This window comes from Ooceraea biroi, chromosome 14 (assembly GCF_003672135.1).
Source record: "Ooceraea biroi isolate clonal line C1 chromosome 14, Obir_v5.4, whole genome shotgun sequence".
NCBI lineage: Eukaryota > Metazoa > Arthropoda > Insecta > Hymenoptera > Formicidae > Ooceraea > Ooceraea biroi.
In genome coordinates this window covers 1,368,412-1,388,216 of record NC_039519.1, presented here as the reverse complement: position 1 = coordinate 1,388,216, position 19,805 = coordinate 1,368,412, and the positions used below count along the sequence as shown (strand labels likewise).

Here is a 19,805-nt window from a genome sequence, read left to right as displayed (position 1 = left end):
TTCAAAAGAACCAGGCCTGTACACAGTTTATAGCGATGTAATAATGAATGTTCTGGGTCCTGCAGGTTCCGGGAGGTGTTTCGAACTGTTAATGATCAGAAACTGGTACAGTTTATGCGGTATGTTGCTAACCTATCCGTATTACAACTTCCTGGATTTGAAATTTGATTGGAGCATTCTATGTATAGTACGTAAATGTATAAAGTGCGGAGAAAAGATGTGCAAGTGCCCCGAAATATAAAAAACACTAAACAATCGGTGCATTCGCTTAATCGGGCACTGTTGAGGACAACTATCACGTGCAAGTGCTCCGAAATATAATGAACAATGGAACAACAGCACGTGCTCCGAAATATAATAAACTATGGAACAAATAGAATGAACTATCGAACACTGGTGAGAAGAAGTGTTTCGCGGGACAACGCAAGCACTCGTCAGCCACGAATACAACCACATTGCGAACAAACGACGTGCAAGTGTCCGGAACGCAGGTAAAAAGGTATGTAATAGTTAATAAAGAAAATGTATATTACGGAAAAGCCGATCATGTAATTCTCAATTTAAAATATTTATGTTACAGAAGGGGCCAGCCGCTTGCACGTAGACCGTGCTCACGCGGGTCCTCTGCGGTCGAGGTGGAGGGGGTTCCAGAAGGGGTCAGCCGCTTGCACGTAGACCGCGCTCACGAGGGTCCTCTGCGGTCGAGGTGGAGGGAGTCAGCACAAGCTGCATGGAGCCGGAGGATGGGGAAGAGGAGGAGGTGGAAGAAGAAGGGGTTCGTTTGGAGCGGTGATCCCTCCTGCTATAACGCCACGTAAGTTTTAAAATTTTAAAAATAAAAGAAAAAAAGATCTACTTGTGATGTAAAGCACTAACTAATAAATAACTATAACTAATAAATATATTTTTTTTTTATTTTTTAGTATGCGGGAATGTAGGAGGAGGACGACAAGGAGGAAATGAAAATAAGAAATAGATATATAATTGTAATAGATATATAATTTTAAAATGTAGTATAATATAAAGATATAGTATAAGATATAATATAATAGTATAATATAATAGTATAATGTAGTATAATATAAAGATATACTACAAGATATAATGTAATAAAATATAGTACAATATAATGGTATAATGTAGTCACTCTCTTCCGCCTACTCCTCTCCTTGCGCTACGAATACAATTTCTGAAAAAAGGAACAAAAAAGTCATTAATAATAATTGATCGTAACAGAACGCAGTTGGATAATAGTTCTAAAAAAATACTCATGTATGTCATCCTCGCTCTCTTCCTCTTCCTCGCTCTCCTCTTCCTCATTTTCCTCGTCTTCCTTGCCTTCTTCGCTCTCCTCGTCGTCCCGCTCCTCTTCCTCCACGAACCTTACTCTCTTTGCGCAGAGGAATACTGAAACAATTTACAAAAAATTTATTAGTTACTTTAAAATAAAAAAAATTAAGTATATAAACGAAAAAGTTGTGACGTGACGCTCGTGCGTCCGTCACAAGGGTTCGCCCGATCGAGGTAGCACCATTGGGTGGGATCGTTCCCTCAAGCGGGGGAGCGTACGATTGCGATTAATGGAGCGATTACCACGATGATTTGTGCTGCGCGGAAAGCGCGCGCGCGTATTAGTGTTCGCAGAGTGAGAGATCATCATCTGGACTATGTAATCCGCGAGACATCGAGGGAAACTCAGGAGGCTAAGGAGTCTGGAGAGGCTGAGCTCGGATGTCGGGGTCGCCGAGGAGGATCCGCGCCGTCAGAACCGACCCCGAAACGCAAACTCTCGCACCGGAAAGGGCCCAAGGATTGGCACAACAGCAGCTTTACGGGGATTACCCAGCCGTCTGCAAGACGGAAATAAAACCCGCATCCAGGACCAGGACTCCTGAACATAACGTCGCCTCTCTCCGCAGCACGGACAAGGGCATGGCCAGCCGGCGTCCGGAGACCGCAGAACCAGGGCGTAACACACGGCAATGGGATCCCGGAGAGTCAAACTTGGCGCCTGCCGCACGGCAACAAGCCTAGCCGGCGATAGCGGCGACGGCGGCGATAACGCGGCGATCACGAGGGGCGGATCTATGCGTGGATCGATGCGCGAGGGGTTGCGCAGATTGATGCGCGAAGGGCAAGAACCTCCGGGCGAGCCCCGGGAACGAGGACTTAGAGCTTAGCGGCCGAGCTGTGACGACGCCTTGAGGAGAGCGATCCTGCTGTGGGCCCTAGAGACGGACAGCGAGGGACGAGCCGAAGTGTAAGATCTCCACTCTGCGACCTTAGCTCGCGTAGCCGGCTAAGCGGACCCTTGCGGCATCTCAACGTTTCGTACTTACGCGGACTTATGCACGATCTGTGAGCCACGAGTGGCGACTTGATGCCGTTCTGCCGTTGTCGAGATGTACCGAGGCGAGGTCCGTCGGCCCCGGTTAATTTTGCGTTAATGAGAGACGCTCCTACCCATAGTCACAGCCAGCTCTCGTCCGTTTTGTAATCGCGTTTTGTAAAGACTATTTGTAGAGTGTCGAACTATGAGTGTCGCGTTTTGTTGATTACGATTTGTCCGATATGGAAGTGTAATTGTCGCGATCCGGGTCTTGCGGGGACCGACCGTTCTGCCGAGAGTTGCGTCATGCCGTGCTGGATCGTTGTTGTGTAGAGTATCGTTGTTTATCGGGATCTGTCTGCGTCGCGTTTGTAATTGCTAGTCGTACGGTGTCGAAATGAGTGTCGCGATCCGAATTACGGGCGGGGACCGGTGCCGTTCGGCCGAAGGCTGCGTCCTGTCGTGCCAGATCGTTTTCGCGTGATATCGTCGGTATCGTTCTCGCGTAAAGTATAGTTTTCGCCGCGTCGCACGAAGTATCGTTTTCCGGCGTAGTTGTCTGCGTCGCGTTTCGCGTAGTTGAAGATTCGTGAATCGGGCAGCGGCGGAGGCCGTTAAGAGTAGACTCGTCCGAACGGGACCAGCGTGAGCAGTAGCTCGATGTGGTGCCCGTCGTGAGCCGTTGTCGTGCTACCGTAACCGACTCCCGGGGAAACCGACACGTCGAGTTCCGGGTGGTTTATCGTAGTGTATCGTATCGTATCGTGTCGCGATTGCGGGTTGAGCGCGTCGCGGGGCCTGAGCCATATCGCACGGCGATTTAGCGGGTGTCAGAGCTGAGTGCGCGTGTCGACCAGCCGTGAAGCGTATCGGGGCCAGAATCGTATCGGAATCGCGGGACCCCGCAAGATTTCGCCGAGGTGTGGTGTTTCTTCGGAGGTCTCCGGGTTCATCTGGATTTCCGACCCGTTTGCCGAGCGAACGTCGAGAGTCGATCCCGGGTAATTTCGGGTAGCGGTGCGGCCGCCTAGAGATATTCGCCTCGCCGACCGTTCCGAGTTACGCATAATCCGCGCGATCACCTTGAGAATTCCGGCGGACGAGAATTCGTCCGGCCGATGTACTAACGAACCAAATATACGAACTATTTGTTATTTACGTGTGTGGAGCCTTATTGTGTCACGGTTGCCCTTCCAGTGGTCCCAACTGACTTTCCTACGCCCGATTTGAGAGCTAGTCGCATTTCGTGCAGATTTCGAGTGGTGCGCAGAGACGCACCTGGCGTCCAATCTTCCGATCGTATCGAGAGGTTCGAGTTTATCGTAACTCCGAGTTTGTGACGTCGATAGCGCGTGCAAGGCGGGCAGCGCTAACAACGATTATTAAACGGCGTTGGAAAGTAAATAAACAAATACGTACCGACATCATCGTTGTCCTCCAGCGCGCACTTGTTATCATATATTATTTCTGTAATGGCAAAAGTCGATTAGTACACTTATTCGTAAGAAAAATTAAAAAATAAAAAGTAAAAAAATTAAAAAAACTCACCGATATCATTGTCCTCCTCAATCCGCATCCTCTTGTTGAGGCTCTCCGACATCTCTTCCTCCTCCTCACTCGCCTTCCTCTTTCTATCGATTATTTCTATAACAATATTATTAATCCCGATTATTATTTTACTATTCGAACGCAGTTGAAAAAAGAAAAAATAAAATAAATTACTCACCGATATCTTCCCATTCGTCCCAATTTTCCGGAGCCCACTCATCTTCTCCGTATAAATTTCGTAATTGGAATATGTCGTCGTCCTCGATGTCCGGGCGCGTCCACAATTCATCGATACATTCATTTTCCACCCTCCTCCCCTGTCGCTTCCAGCGCGTCCACTGCATTTTGTGAATATCGATGTACTTTTTGTTGTGCTCCATTTTAAACTATATTTTCACTTTATTGCACTGCTAACACAACTGATCGCACGATCAAAGACTAAAGACTGACTGACTGAACGGAAAAAATCTTTCGCCTCTAGCCCGTAGAAAAGAAGAAGAGTAGGGTTAGATATGCAATGGTTAACATTAAGATAAGTGTTGAGTTAGTAAAACTCTAAAATTCAAGAGCTTCAGAGCTGGCGTAACGTAACGCTTTCAATTTTGGCTAGATGTGCAATGGTTAACGTTAAGTGTTGAGGTAATAAAACTGCTAAAAGTCTAGAGCTGGCGTAACGTGACGCTTTTCGGTTACATAGCACACACATATACACGTATTTCATCCCCATACAACTATACATTGTCTACGAAATTAGAAGATGCAGCCTTTTCGAGAACGATCTAGAGAAAAAAATATTTACGTTTGGACAATGCGACAAGTTAAGGGCGAAGCGCCTCGTAGAGGATACTCGAGTGCGTGAGGGAAATGAGCGTGAGGAAAAGAATAGTACGCTTTATGCCTGGAACAGTATTTTTTTATTGTATCTGTTTTTTTACAATGGTTTACTAAAAACCAGAGCCAACAGCTCACAATCTATAATGTTATTGGTGTTGAAGAATGCGCTGACGCGTATGGCGTTCGACGCATCCTTAGTCTCGGTGGACGCGATAATCGAAAATCGTACGAACTTTGTGTCGACCTTTTCGACCAAACGGTTCAAGCCGTCGAACATCAGCTCGATGCAGCGATCCAGGTTAATCATGGCGAAGAACGTCGATTCGGTCATCACCAACCGTACGTCGGACGAATCCAGACACATGAGTTTAGTATCACACACTGGACTCTCACTGAATCGCACCGTCAACGGTCCAACGGTGAGAGGACGGTCGCGAACATCCTTGCAGAGATGGTTCTGGATGTTCCATCGTTGTTCGTAGAGTCCCTTCCACGTTTCGAGAGATAGGATCAGCTCGTTTCCTCGATGATCCCCTATCGCAATCTCGACGTAGCTCGGTGGATCGACGTTGATGCCGATGTCTAGGTATTTATATCCCGTAGCCGTCAGTGCGTATCGGCTGTTCAGTATACGAACTGCACGACGTGCGGGTAAAACGCTGTGAGAAAAAAAATCATGAATAAAAAAATACTTTCTCTATTGTTAAAGGAACAGGGTGGTGATAGAAAGCTATTTGTTTTCTAACAAGTCTCACTTGATTTCCGTTAACTATCTCGTATTTATTAGAGTGCTCGATACACGTCGTTTTGATTGACGGTTCGACTTACAATAGATCGTTTGAAATCAGCATCGTCCGAATTTCGCCCGTTGCCCGAAGTACACCGGAAATTCCCGACCGCTATCGAGGAATCGACGCGATATCGACGCGATCGAGGAGAGACGCGATAACTCTTATTCTCTAACACTACCGCCGTTTGAGCATCTCATCTTCGTTGACGCTACATTAATTATATCGCGGAATTTTCTGAATCGATCTCTCGGAAGCGCTTTCGTAAGAATGTCAGCTTCCTGTAGTTCTGACGGAACATATTCTACCGAAATTTCTCCGTTTTCGACCTTTTCTCGGATATAGTGATACCGTATATCGATATGTTTCGTCCTTTTATGGAACTCAGGGTTCCTGACGAGACGTATCGCGCTTTGGTTGTCTATACATAATATCGTGTCCCTCTCGCAGGGGTATTTAAGATCGGTGAGTAGTTTCCTCAGCCAGATTGTTTCTCTTGTAGCCGCTGCTGCCGCTACGTACTCAGACTCGGTCGTACTGAGTGTAACTATTTTTTGTCGTTGAGACGACCATGTTACCGGACCGTTCGCTAGACGAAATATGTATCCCGTGGTCGATCTCCTGGTTTCAACATCGCCTACAAAATCGGTATCCGAGAAGCCGATTAACTCGAACTTGCTACCGCCGCTTTTATACTCTATGCCGTAATCATTAGTGCCTTTCAAATATGCAAACATTCTTTTCACTGCTCGCCAGTGTTCATAATTATGATTATTCAAAAATTTGCTCACGGCATTTACTGCAAACACTATATCGGGCCGCGATACCGACGCCAAGAATGTCAGTGATCCGACCACCTCTCGATATGGAACATTCGACTTCTCATCATTCTCTTCGACCGGATACAAAATAGTATGAGGATCGACTGGTATGCTGACAGTTTTCGCGTCGTTCATCCCGAACTTTTCGAGTATTTTATTTACGTATGCATTCTGGTGAATTATTAGACTTTTATTAACTCTATCGCGATCTATTTGTAAACCAACAAACATTCTAGTATCGCCGATCTTTATTTCAAAGTTTTCTCATAAACCGCTTGTTACAAAATTTAATGTTTCTCTCGATTTTGCTGCAACCAGTCCGTCATCTACAAATAAAGCTAAGTACACGATTTCATTATTTAGTCGCCCGATATAAATGCACTGGTCAGCTTCACTATTTTCAAAATTAAACCGATTCAAGATTTCTTTAAATTTTCGATTCCAGCACCGGGGTGCTTGCTTCAGACCGTACAGTGTTTTTCCGAGTTTACAAACTAAATCTTCCGTTACAGCTTTCCTGGAGTCCTGTTCGACGTTGAGTCCCTCTGGCAGCTCCATATAGATGTCGACGTCCAGCTCGTCGTATAGGAACGCTGTCTGAACATCAAATTGCAGCAGCTCGAGATCAGTTTCAGCTACCGTTGCCAGCAGCACTCTTAACGAGTCGTATCTTACGACCGGTGCATACATTTCATTGAAATCGACTCCTCGCTGTTGCAGGAACCCTCTTGCACAGAGCCTCGCCTTGAACCGTCGCATCTTGGTATCTGGACTTTCTTTGACTTTAAAGACCCACTTCGAATCTATTGTTTTCAATTCTGCTGGTCTTGGCACAATCGACCAGGTATGATTGATCTTGTGCGCTTTCAATTCTTCTTTAATGGCTAGCGCCCACTGCACGGCGTCTTCACCATTAATAGCCTCTTCGTACGTATTCGGTGTAACGTGTTCGGCCACATCCACTTCGTACCTCATCGGTGGTTTGAGAGATGCGCGATCTCTCAGGGTTCGTGGAGTCTCTGGTGGCCTGACCTGCCGCTGATTTGCTGCTCCGTTGACATCTCGTCCATTGGCAGCCTCCTGCGGTTTTTCAGCATTTTCTTGCTCGTTTCGATTACCTTGACAACCTGCCTCAGCTTCTCGTGGAGGCTCCTCGTTGTCGTCCTCATCTTCTTCATCTTCTTCACCGTTTCTCGCCGTCGGAAGCCAGACCGCTGTCTCCTCTCGTGACTGCCCTTCTTTGGTCGTTGTTCTGCCCACTCGTTCATTAAACGTGACGTCTCTTGTCACACTCACTTTCTTCGTAGTCGGATCGTAAACGCGATAATTTTCGGAGTCGCCTTGGTATCCCACTAAGATCATTTTCCGCGCGCGCAGATCGAACTTTTTCGTAAATTGCTTCGGCACATGTACGTAAGCATCTGAACCAAAAATACGTAGATACTTGATGTTCGGCTTTTTGCTCATCCACAGTTCATACGGTGTCGCGTCACTTGACGATGATACTGTTCGATTCAGCACGTACACAGCTGTGTTTACCGCTTCTGCCCACAGACAGTTCGGAAGTCCTTTCGAATGTAACATTGTACGCGCACTCTCCACTATAGTCCGATTATCACGCTCCGCTTTCCCGTTTTGTTGAGGCGTGTAAGGAGCAGTGTTCTCCTTTTTAATTCCACGAGCAGCAATATAATCGTTCATTTGCCGGTTGCAAAATTCTAGACCGTTATCCGACCGCAAGATTTTTAACGAACGCCCGAATTTGTTTGAAATTAGCTTTTCAAACTCCTTAAATTTTTCGAACACGTCGCTTTTGTGCTTTATATAATATACGTGTCTATAACCCGTCGCATCGTCTTTGAACGTAAGAAAATATTTCGCTCCGCCCGGTGATTCCACCGACATCGGTCCGCACACGTCGGTATGTACCTTTTCGCCCGGTTCCGTCGACACTTTTACATCGCGATTTTTAAATGGTAGTCTGTGCGCCTTTCCTAAGTGACACATTTCGCAAAAGAAATCGTCTGTATCTGTCATCGACACGCCGCTGACTAGACCGTTTCTTACGAGATCGCACAGAGCGCGTTTACTTACGTGACCCAGACGCTCGTGCCACACGCGTACATCCGTCGCTGACACATTCGCTTCTTTCGCTTCTTTCGCTTCGCGATTCTTGACACGAAAAAACAATCTGTATATGTTGTTCTCTTGGATCACTCCCGACGCGACCACTTCACCTTTTCGCACGAGAGTCACGAACTTTTCATCGAATTGCACTTCAAATTTTCTTTGCGTGCAGGCTCCTACTGAGAACAAGTTCTTCTTCAGCTGCGGTACATGTAGAACGTTTTCCACGCGAGCCTCGCGCCACACGCCGTCTACGTATTTTTCGACGATCACCGTCCCCTCTCCGACGATATTACACTTCTCGCCATCGCCGAGAACTATTGTTCCTCCTGTTTTAATGGATTTGTATTCGATGAGCCAGTCACGCCTAAAGGTCACATGCCTCGATGCTCCGCTATCTGCTAACCACACATCACTTTGGTCGACCTTTAGCAGCTTTTGAATTTGATCGTTGGACAATGTTGTCCATGCTCCGAACTGGCACTTTGCACTGTTATTGTCCTCGACCATAAAGGCACAATCCTGCTCCTGTTCGCCACGTTGCTCGTTTTTCACGCATTTCTTAGGGCACTCGCGCGCGAAATGTCTCTTCTTGTGACATTTATAACATAGGATGTCCTTGTTGGTCTTTCTATTACTGCTATCACAGTTGCAGGGTTTCTTCTTGTCCTTGTTCCCCTTCGTCACAGCAAGCGCACTCGTATCATCCTCACTATCCACATTCAGCCTCGATTCCTCGCGAATGAGTCATTCTTGCAGGTTTACAAGAGTTTGGCGATCTGGATCTACACTATCCCACGCTGTCTGCAGAGCATTATACTTTGGAGATAGACTGCTCAGAATCTTCGCCATTACGGTCACGTCCGACACCATCTCGCCTAGATCTGTTAATTGCGCGGCCATGTTTTGCACCTTCGCCATGTGCTGAACTACCGAGTCTCCTGACGCCATTTTATATTCGTGAAATTTTTGCGTGAGCATTAATTTATTAGAGGCGGACTTCTGCTCGTGAATGCTGCTCAGCTTGGTCCACATGTTGTTCGCGGTTGTGCACACCAGCAGTGGCTCCAATCGTTCGTATTCCATCGCGGAAGATATTAGGAACATCGCCTTCGCATTGTCGCGCACCCAGAGCTTCCCTGCTACCGATGTTGCATCGTCTGGCATCGGTCGCGTCCCGTCGACCACGTCTTGGATGCCATTCGCGACAAATAGCATCCTCAGCTGTAATTTCCAGCCCTGGAAATTCGTGCCGTCGAACTTCTTCACGTGCCGAGCCGAGATTTCTTCGCTCATGGTGGGTTCGATTCACTCGCACTTGCCACGTTTTCGCGAACGCTCCAAGGTGGTTACCGCCGGCTCCGAGAACTGATTACCGATTTCTATCACACTTTATGCACAGTATGAGTGAACTGGGCCCATAACCTGTTAAAGGAACAGGGTGGTGATAGAAAGCTATTTGTTCTCTAACAAGTCTCACTTGATTTCCGTGAACTATCTCGTATTTAGTAGAGTGCTCGATATACGTTCGTCTTGATTGACGGTTCGACTTACAATAGATCGTTTGAAATCAGCATCGTCCGAATTTCGCCCGTTGCCCGAAGTACACCGGAAATTCCCGACCGCTATCGAGGAATCGACGCGATCGAGGAGAGACGCGATAACTCTTATTCTCTAATATCTATAAATTAAAAAAATTAAAAGACAAAGGAGAAGATTCTTAAACGTACCTGATACATTTCTTCGGTGAAGTTTCGGCGTCCTGAAGCGGAACGTAATAGTTCATGCTGCTTCCCTCAATGGAGTTCATTGCTGCTGCTGCTGGTTAGGTTTTGTACGCACTGAGGCTGACGCAATACTGAACGTGCATGAACATGTTCGATTCTTCAACCAATTATAAGGAGAGGGGATTATCTAAACATTTTTAAGCGCCGATGTCAGCGCTGCTTACGTATGGAATTTGAGTTGATGCAATACTGAACGTGCACGAACGTGTTCGATTCTTCAGCTAATTATAAGGAGGGGAGGGGATAAGGGAAATAAGAAGAATCGTGTTTCATAAAAACATATTTTATTTCGTATAGTAAGACCACCAATTAAACAGTTTAAATACATTTTGGAAAGCACGCTTGGTTACATGTTTGTTACAACGCAAAGTATGCGTAACGTCCACCTTGTTCAAAGATGGTACGTCTTCGTAGTGAGCGTCGATAGTCTCGATGTAGATATCGTCGTCATCCAGGAGCAGATTCCGCAGCCATTCACGTTTTTCGCGTCCCTTGACGTATACGATGGTATATGATGCTTCGTCCGTCACCGCCTTTGTAATCAGATCTTTAGACCATCGATACGGAATTGTTCCATCGTCCCATTGTAATCCGTGATGATTCGCCATCAGCCAGAATGCATGACGTCTCTCCACCTTGTTGAGACTGTACCATGGCACGCAGGGTTCAAAGATATAGTGAGAGAGAATATTTCCATTTCTCAGTACGGCAACCTCCTTCACGACAAAGGTTCCGCCGATGATAAAGCCTTGCAGATCCACGAACGTCGGTACGGACATGACTGGTTGTGGTATCAACGCGTCGACTACAATCGTTCTCGATGGCGGCTGTTTTTTTATATAATAGAGATCGCGATGTTGCCACGTTTAGGTGACTCTGCGTACAACGTTGGTCAACGGACTGTATTCGACCACGCGATCGTGTATGATGAGACAGTAGGCCGTTGTATTTGGCGGTACATTCTCCTTGCCCTCAAATTCCAATCGCACATCCACGGTGGCACTCTTGACAGACTCGTTCTGTCGCGAACAATCGATAACCACAAAAGGTCCGCGAAGAAGAAAGTTGGGAGGAGTCAAGTATGCCTCGGCGCAATTGCAGTTATAATAAGCCCTACGAAAACGTGAATACATATCGTAAAGGATGGCGTTTTTGTTCTTCTCGAAATCCACATTCAAGTCGTATGAATAAAATTCCGAGTTGAGATGCAGTTTCACGTTGGTTAGTTTGCAGTCGTCGAATATGGTAACGTCCTCGGACATGACGTTCTTCCGACCTGTCTGCAGAGCAAAGATGACGTATCGCGGCTTCTCAAGCTGAGTCGCGGTCTTAATCGCCCACGAATGCTTGGTCGTGCTCTGTAATAGCGGATACTCGTACAGATCCCACAATCGGAAAACCATGGTGATGTATCGTCCACTCTCCAAAGCACGCAGCATCGACAACTTATTTATCTCGTTCAATAACACGTGCGGCATTCGCCATTGTATCTTGAATATGTCGATCACAGGCGCCAGCGCGGGATTTCCCAGCAGACTATTGTTATCGTTGCGCGATCGTATCAGAATCAGTTCATGACGAGCGTTGATCACCACGCGTTTGTAATCTTCGTAAAATCTCAGTAACATGGAGAGCGGTACACAAAAATTAAAGTATTCATCTGCATTATCACTATAATACGTATCCCAACTGGAATTACCCAGGGTTACGCCTCTATCGAGTGTTAACAGTGTATAGTTTTTGAGTGTCGAAGTCGTTCCAACGTTTCTGTTGCGATCAATCTCCACGCCGTCAAGTTCGTAGCGAATCTCATCGAACATGAACGCCACGCAGGTATTTCCCATCACCATACGAGGTCCAATAAGGTCTCCGTTGAACGTTAGTTTTCCCTCGATGTACAGAAAACTTTCATGCGGCAGTGTGTACAGATCCTGTTACTGTATAGGTATTCTTATCTCGTCGCTGTATCCGAACGTCGTGTTGGCGAACGGATTGTACGTGTGAGTCTCGATCTTGACGATGCGATCGTCAAAGATCGGCTCGTCTCCGATGTTGAGGATCTCTGTCATTTTAGATATTTTGTACCGCGAAATCCAAAGATCTCAAAAATTCAACGTTCGATGCGGTTAACCTCTTCTTCTTGGTGCTATCGGATGACTGACTATTACCGAACGTTGGCCTCGTAAAGATTGCGTTATCTGTGGCTTGTTTCGATCCGCTCAATACGAGCATCTCACGTTATCGCCGTCGCACGTGCAATCTGATCGTGATCTCTTCTTCACGAAAGTCGAGCAATCGCCCGGTTTGGTCGAGAACGCGTATCGTTAGATCCGTAATGCACTGTACGATGATTGGCAGGTAAATGATCTGTCTCGGTCTTTCCGATATCTTATATCCCGATGGCACGCTCGGCGAAAATTCGTGTATCGTGTGCACGCGTTCGCCGTTGCTGTACGCACCCGCGGTCATGTTACACTCTACGCGGATAACGTTCACGTTGATGATGTTGATCGATGTGTCCGATTCGTACCATTGTTGCGGTTGCAATATACGCTTCGACGAGAATCCCAGCAGCGATCCAATGTTGTTTGGTTTTCCAAAATTTATTCTGTAGGAGCATTTAATCTCACTCCTCATCGTATTGTGATTAGCGCGGAGCACTATCGGGTATTCGTCGCTGGGATCAATCATATGCCGTTTCTGTGAAATTGATATTGTACGTTTCAAAAACTTGTTTATGTCTCGCAGTTCGTACGATCCCTCGAGAATTGTAATCTCCGCATCGTCTTCGCCAAAGTAGAATTTATTGTTCGAAGCGTTCACGTTCGGTATCGTGTGATACGTCTCAAAGTCCATTAGACCGAGCTCGTAATCACCGTCGCTCAAATCTATGGATGGAAAGTAGTTTACCGCGAGAATACTACTCCTCCCGGTCAGCGTGAGTGTCAGCGACATGATGGAGAAACTGCCCAACGAATACTGAATATTCATAGCACCTCGTTAGGCTTTAAATTCATACTGATCGTCGACCGTTTGGAGAAACCTTAAATACAATTGTCCGCAGATGCTCTGATCGTAAGTTTAATAGGACGTTCAATTGTACTGAATCTTCACTGCATGTCCGAAATATTGCACCAGTTCCCTTGGCGGTTGGAGATCACCAAAACTGTCAAAATATATCACGTGGCCTCCCCTCTTTGCGTATGCTACTCAATGAGTACCGAGATCCGTTGCATCGTCCAGATTTACGATACCTCTCTCGTTTCGACGTACACCGCTCATCGGTAACGAGTTACGCATGAAAACACCTCTAAAGTATGGTACGCCATACGTCTTGCCAGTTGATCCAATTCTATTGTACATTGGTGGTTTCACCCGTAGGCATCTTTATCACCTTTTTGACGTTTTTTTTTCTTCGTTACTGCGCTCTGTCCTCGTTTGTACGGGGCGAGATACAGTCCCTGTCCATTCTTGTACGAAGCGAAATACAGTCCGCGACCTTCCATTGCGCGATGGTGACGATGCAGTTCTTGCAGTTGACGCTGCACGGCTTTGCTGTCATTCACCGCTTTCGCGACTCCCGCTGCCCCGGCGGCCAACGATCCGAGCGCACCCAGCATCGGTAGAATCGGCAATATACCGCCGCGTTTCGCTACTGGAAGGACCTGTTTCTTCGTTGTTCTTTTCTTCGTCGTCTTCTTCTTCGTCCTCAGACCCATACCGAGCTTCGTCTTGGCCTTTATCGCTGCCCAGACAGCCGTGGAGGCGGCTCTCTCTCCCAGAGTCGAATCCCTCGCGAAAATACGTTCTCGCGCTCTCTTGGCGAGTGTCCTGTCCACCGCGTGACTCTCGGTGAGATCCTTACTCCGAGAATACGCTATGTCGTGCTCGCGGCACGCTGCGTCCAACGGATTTATACCCGGATCACCTCTGGCTAATCGTTTCTCGAGTCGCGTACCCGGACCACAAAACTGATAGCCGGGGATGTGCAGCTCGAAAGGAAGCGCGTTTATCGCGTGATTCAGCAAACTTCCGCCTCTCACTAATTCGTTCGTCGCGAGCGCTGACATTCACAGCAATTCCTGATCAACGGTGCCGGACCGTCGATGTGCGTTCGTTGCCCCGGTCGAGTGTAATGTTCGTAACAACGGCGGTAAGTCTGCACCTCTGCATCCGCCTTTATATGTTCCGGGAGCTTGTTCCACACGTGTTCGATATAGTCCTCGCACTCCAGCAACAGAATTATCTTTGGCACAAATTGCAACTGCTCAGCGGTTAAACCGAGTATATCGGAAGGACTCGTCAGCGTGATAAACATTTTGATACTGAGCGATTCGCGGTTTCACGCGCCTATAAATAGGCGACTCCACTCCTCCTCCACCTAGACGTGAGAAAAATGCGATTCGTGCGGCAACCATTGACGATACGGGTTACGAACTGCTACGACAGATTACGACTGATGGAGGACAATGAGTACAAACGCAAACATGGCCCGGTGCTGCCGACCACTATACGCGCGATCATCTGCGGCCCCTCGAACTGTGGTAAAACCAACGTTCTGATAAGCTTACTAGAAAGTCCGCATGGTGTACGTTTCGAGAACGTGTACGTGTACTCGAAATCGTTGCAACAGCCAAAATATCAGTACTTGGAAACTTTGTTGTCGTCGATAAATGAAATCGGTTACTTTACGAACGTACTCCAATAACAGTGACGTCATTCCACCGAACGAGGCGCGTCCAAACTCGATCTTCGTCTTTGATGACGTGGCGTGCGATAAGCAGGATACGGTGAGAGAATACTTTGTGATGGGGCGACACTCGAACGTCGACTGTTTCTATCTCTGTCAGACGTACGCGAGAATACCGAAACATCTTATACGCGACAATGCGAACCTGCTGATCCTGTTCAAACAGGATGGTACCAACCTGAAACACGTGTACAACGATCACGTGAATACCGATGACGTACGATGATTTCTGTGCGTTGTGTCGCAGTTGTTGGCAACGCAAGTACGGTTTCGTAGTGGTAGACAAGGACAGCCCGCTCGCTTACGGCCGATACAGAAACGGATTTAACGTGTTTGTGATACCGCGGAGCGGTTAGTCGTTGATTGACAACATGGCTGGGAGTAACGATATTCGTGAGCGTGAAAAGATCGCGAGAGCGATTGAGAAAATGAGTGAATCGATCAGGAAGAAACATCGTGCTCTGAAGACCAATATGATCGATGACCATATCGCGGTAAGGAGACACCTCGGACCTATTATCGAGCCGCTGCAAAAGATCGTTGACAACTCGAGCACCCGCGCGGTGAAGGACGAGCCGTACGTAGAGCTCGCAGTACCACGCGCCCCGAAGTGTGAGAAGAAGAATGTGATAAGGAGTAGGGTAAAGAGGAAACGAACGGACGGCTCGCCAGATCGCGAATCATACGAATCGAAACGGCGTCGAATCGGATCAAGCGATGCACCGGATGCGCCATTAATAACCTTTACACCGCGTACCGTAGAGCTTGCAGTACCACGCGCCCTGAAAACAAACAGAAAACGAGGGAACAGCTCACAGGATCGCGAATCATACGAATCAAAACGGCGTCGAATCGAATCGAGCGATGACGCAGGGATTGAAGTATCACGCGCCCTGAAGGCAAAGAGGAAACGAACGGACGACTCGCCGGATCGCGAATCATACACATCGAAACGGCGTCGAATCGGAGCCGTACAACCGTCTATTCCAACCGAGAACGTTTTCGAAACCATGGAGGATTCGTTGCGGACTCAATTGGGCCCGCTTGATCAACGGTACGTCGGGGCTGTTATAAGCCGTGACGATGAGATAGATCGCGTGGTCGGCGTTTATATCGGTCAGGATGGGCTGATGTTCGATAATAAACGGTTCGCGATAGACAGCAACGATAACATACTTATCGACGATGTGCAACACAAAGGTACACCTGATCTTTACGAGCTGATTTTCAAGAAACATCCCGACGAGGACGTGTACACGGCAAATGATATGCAAACGTACAAGAGCATGCTGCTGGTGACGAACGCGTATAGACGCGATCGCAGCGCGCGAGGTCGGGTAAAGAGTAACAGGGGATACAAGTACAAATACATAATCGCACCGTTACTACCGGTTGAACCTAAGAAGAAATCCGGAAGAGGATTACCTCGTGTCATGACACTGAACGACAATGCGATCGATTACGTGCACTGGGGCGATCCCAACGAGCTGTTGGATCGCCTATGATTGCTCGAAGCTTCGCGTCAAGCCGGACACAACTCTCACGACAACGACATGCTGTCGATCATCGAGGAACTTCGAGAAGCTGGTCTCATTATAAATTGACTCGTGTATCGTCAAAACAAACTAGTCGATCAACGTCACTCGTATCGAACGAATGCCTCTCAACAAGTTTGGACTATTCGAACAGGGAAACGCAGTCGGCAACAATTCCCGTCATTGGGACGAATTAGTGAGAAGTTACGTGCGCCGTAACGCTCTGTGTCGCATCGGTACGGACTTTGATGCAAAGTCGTGCAAGATTCACCACGTAGCGGAGCCCGAGGTTGATACTGACGCCGTCAATAAACGGTACGTGGAATGGTACATTGAAGCGTTGAGGAATCAACAGAAAGAATTTAACGAAAAGCTGATTGCGTTCGAGAGGGACATGAAGAGGTGCCAGGCCGCGTACGACGATCTTCGACGTTTAAAGTTGGAAAGCGAGGATTACAAACAACTAACCAACGACTATGACGAAGACAACAAACGGCAAAAGAGCGGTTTTCGAATACCCATTGAACGGATAGCCGACGTCTCAAGAACGACTCAAGAACGGCTTTCGAACGTTGGTGAACGGCTCAGGAACGTTAGCGAACGCCTATTGAAGGATAACAAATCGGATGATCGCGAACCGCTAATAAAGGACTGATAAACGGCTCAGGAACAGCTAACGCACGTTTTAAGAAAGTGGAACGAACGTGTTTGAACGTGTATCGAACGTGGAACGAACGTGTTTGAACGTGGAACGAACGTAAAACGAACGTGTTTGAACGTGGAACGAACGTAGAACGAACGTGTTTGAAAGTGTATCGAACGTGGAACGAACGTGTTTGAACGTGGAACGAACGTGGAACGAACGAGGCTGGTATCATTATAAATTGATACGCATATCGTCAAAACGAACCAGTCGTTCAACGTCATTCGCATCGAATATCTCTCTCACCAAATTTGAACATGAAGGATTACCGGGGCGCGCTTGGCGATCTTCGAAAGGGGCTCACAGATTTCCAAATAGTGGTCAACAAATACGACAACCCTCCTCCCCCACTCTCCCCGCGGGGCATGCTAAACACTCTTCGACAGACGCTCACGGATCTCCAAAGATTGGGCAACAACAACAACAACAACTCCAGCGCTCCCCCACTTCCCCCGCGGGGCTCCAGCGCCCCTACACCGCCCTCGCGTAGCTCCAGCCTCAGCGAATCGTCCTGGAATAACTCCGAAAGGGGTATGAACAAGTAACGGACGGCTATCGAACGTGTATCAAACAGATACGAACGGCTCAGGAACAGTTTTGAGACATAATGTAACTATCTTCACACATATCGTGCCGACCAGTCGATGATTTGCACCCGTCAAAACATGAGCTCCAAAGGACGTAAGAAAGGTGCCGTCAGTTCTGAGAAGCGGCGACTCGTCGAGGAACTGCATGCCCCGGCAAGACGAAATTTTCCACGAAGACGGGTCATAGTTCGGGGATACGATGACCTGTGGCAGGCAGACTTAGTCGAGATGCGCCCGTACTCACGTTTCAACAGAGGCTACCACTACATACTCACCGTCATCGATGTGTTGAGCAAGTACGCATGGGCCGTGCCGCTCAAGAGCAAAGGCGGAAGCGAGACGGCTGTGGCTTTCGCCCAGATCATTCGAGAGAGCAAGAGATGTCCGAAAAACTTGCAAACCTATATGGGGAAGAAATTTTACAACACCGACGTGCAACGACTCATGAGAAAACACAACATCAATCATTATTCCACGTATTCGGTATTGAAGGCATCGGTCGTCGAGCGATTTAATCGTACGCTGAAGAACGCCATGTGGCAGATGTTTACCTTCAATGGGACTTACAAGTGGGTCGACGCGCTATCCCAGCTCGTCAAGGAGTATAACACTCGAAAGCATTGAACGATCGGCATGCGACCCGTCGACGTAATTCCCGCTGTTATTGAGAGACTCTTGACTACTGTATACAGCGCGATAAAGATAGCGGCTCCAGCAAGGTTCAAAGTAGACGACACGGTACGCGTCAGCAAATACAAGACGGTCTTCGAGAAGGGTTACGTGCCAAACTGGACCACCGAGGTTTTTAGCATAGCTAAAGTGCAGCGTACCAACCCCGTGACCTATCTACTCGACGACTATCGCGACAAACCAGTCGCCGGAGCGTTCTACGAGCACGAGTTGCATCGCGCGAGGTATCCGGACTGTACCTCGTGGAGAAAGTACTGCGCAGGAGAGATGACGAGGTCTACGTGAAGTGGCTGGGATTCGATGGATCGCACAATTTGTGGATACACAAAGACAATGTCGTTTAATACTTTTATTTTTTTCACAAACATATATGATATATAAATGTATAACTATATGTGAAAATACAATGATATATGAAATACAATAACTCTTTATTATTAGTATCCTACGATACATATTTTATAACGGTACGCGGTAATGTCCTCACGGTAGCGTGTTCGTAGAATCGGGTACGATGTAGCGCTTATCGTCGTACGGACTCAGAGCAATTTTTGTCTCGCGAACGGTATACACGTTATGCAGCTGCGATGTTATACGGGATTGATCTTGAGTCATTTCTATCTGTTCCCTCAAACACTGGATGTAATCATCAAAAGTTATTTTTCGTGCGACTACATTACTCTTAACACCTTTCGCTTTCTTCGTATCTTTTTTGCCATCCACTTTCAACGCGTACATTTTCGCTCTGAGCCCCACGAATTCGGTCATTATCGCACCGTTGTTCTCATCTTTTTTATTCATGAGCGAAATACTATAAATGTTATCGGACACGTAATCGCTTGTATCAAATCGCGCAATGTCGCGTTTCATTTGTTCGTACACGTCCTCACACTCAATATGATAAATCAAACTATCGGTATCCGTGTACATGATCTTGCATTTGTCGTGATATAACGGTAACATGTACTCGTGGTGAAACTCGTACAAACAGACCTTGAATATGTCGAGGATGCACATACCTACGTAGATCGGTTTGTTGAATTTCACCTCGAGCTTACGCATCTCGATCGTGACCAGGTTTGATGAAAAGACGCTGCGACTATGAAAATTGGGTTTCGCGATCATTGCCTCCGCGCCGTACCTTCCGTCCCATTTCGTTACAAGTTTAAGGGGATCCTGAAGTCGTCTGTATTACCGGCGGAATCGGTAATACAGACCGTATTTTCCTGCACGCTAATCTTTTTATTAGTTGCATAGAACGATAATTCCTTCGCCAGTATTAAAGTACACACAGTAATGAATTATA

At 47.2% G+C, this 19,805-nt stretch overlaps 1 protein-coding gene across 1 annotated transcript; it reads right to left on the bottom strand.

The window, feature by feature from the left end:
• Positions 1 to 11,100: 11,100 nt before the first annotated feature.
• LOC113563423 lies at positions 11,101 to 12,078 on the bottom strand. The gene has a single exon (XM_026975069.1). The coding sequence runs from the start codon at positions 12,076 to 12,078 to the stop codon at positions 11,101 to 11,103; it is 978 nt and encodes a 325-aa protein (XP_026830870.1).
• Positions 12,079 to 19,805: the final 7,727 nt, after the last annotated feature.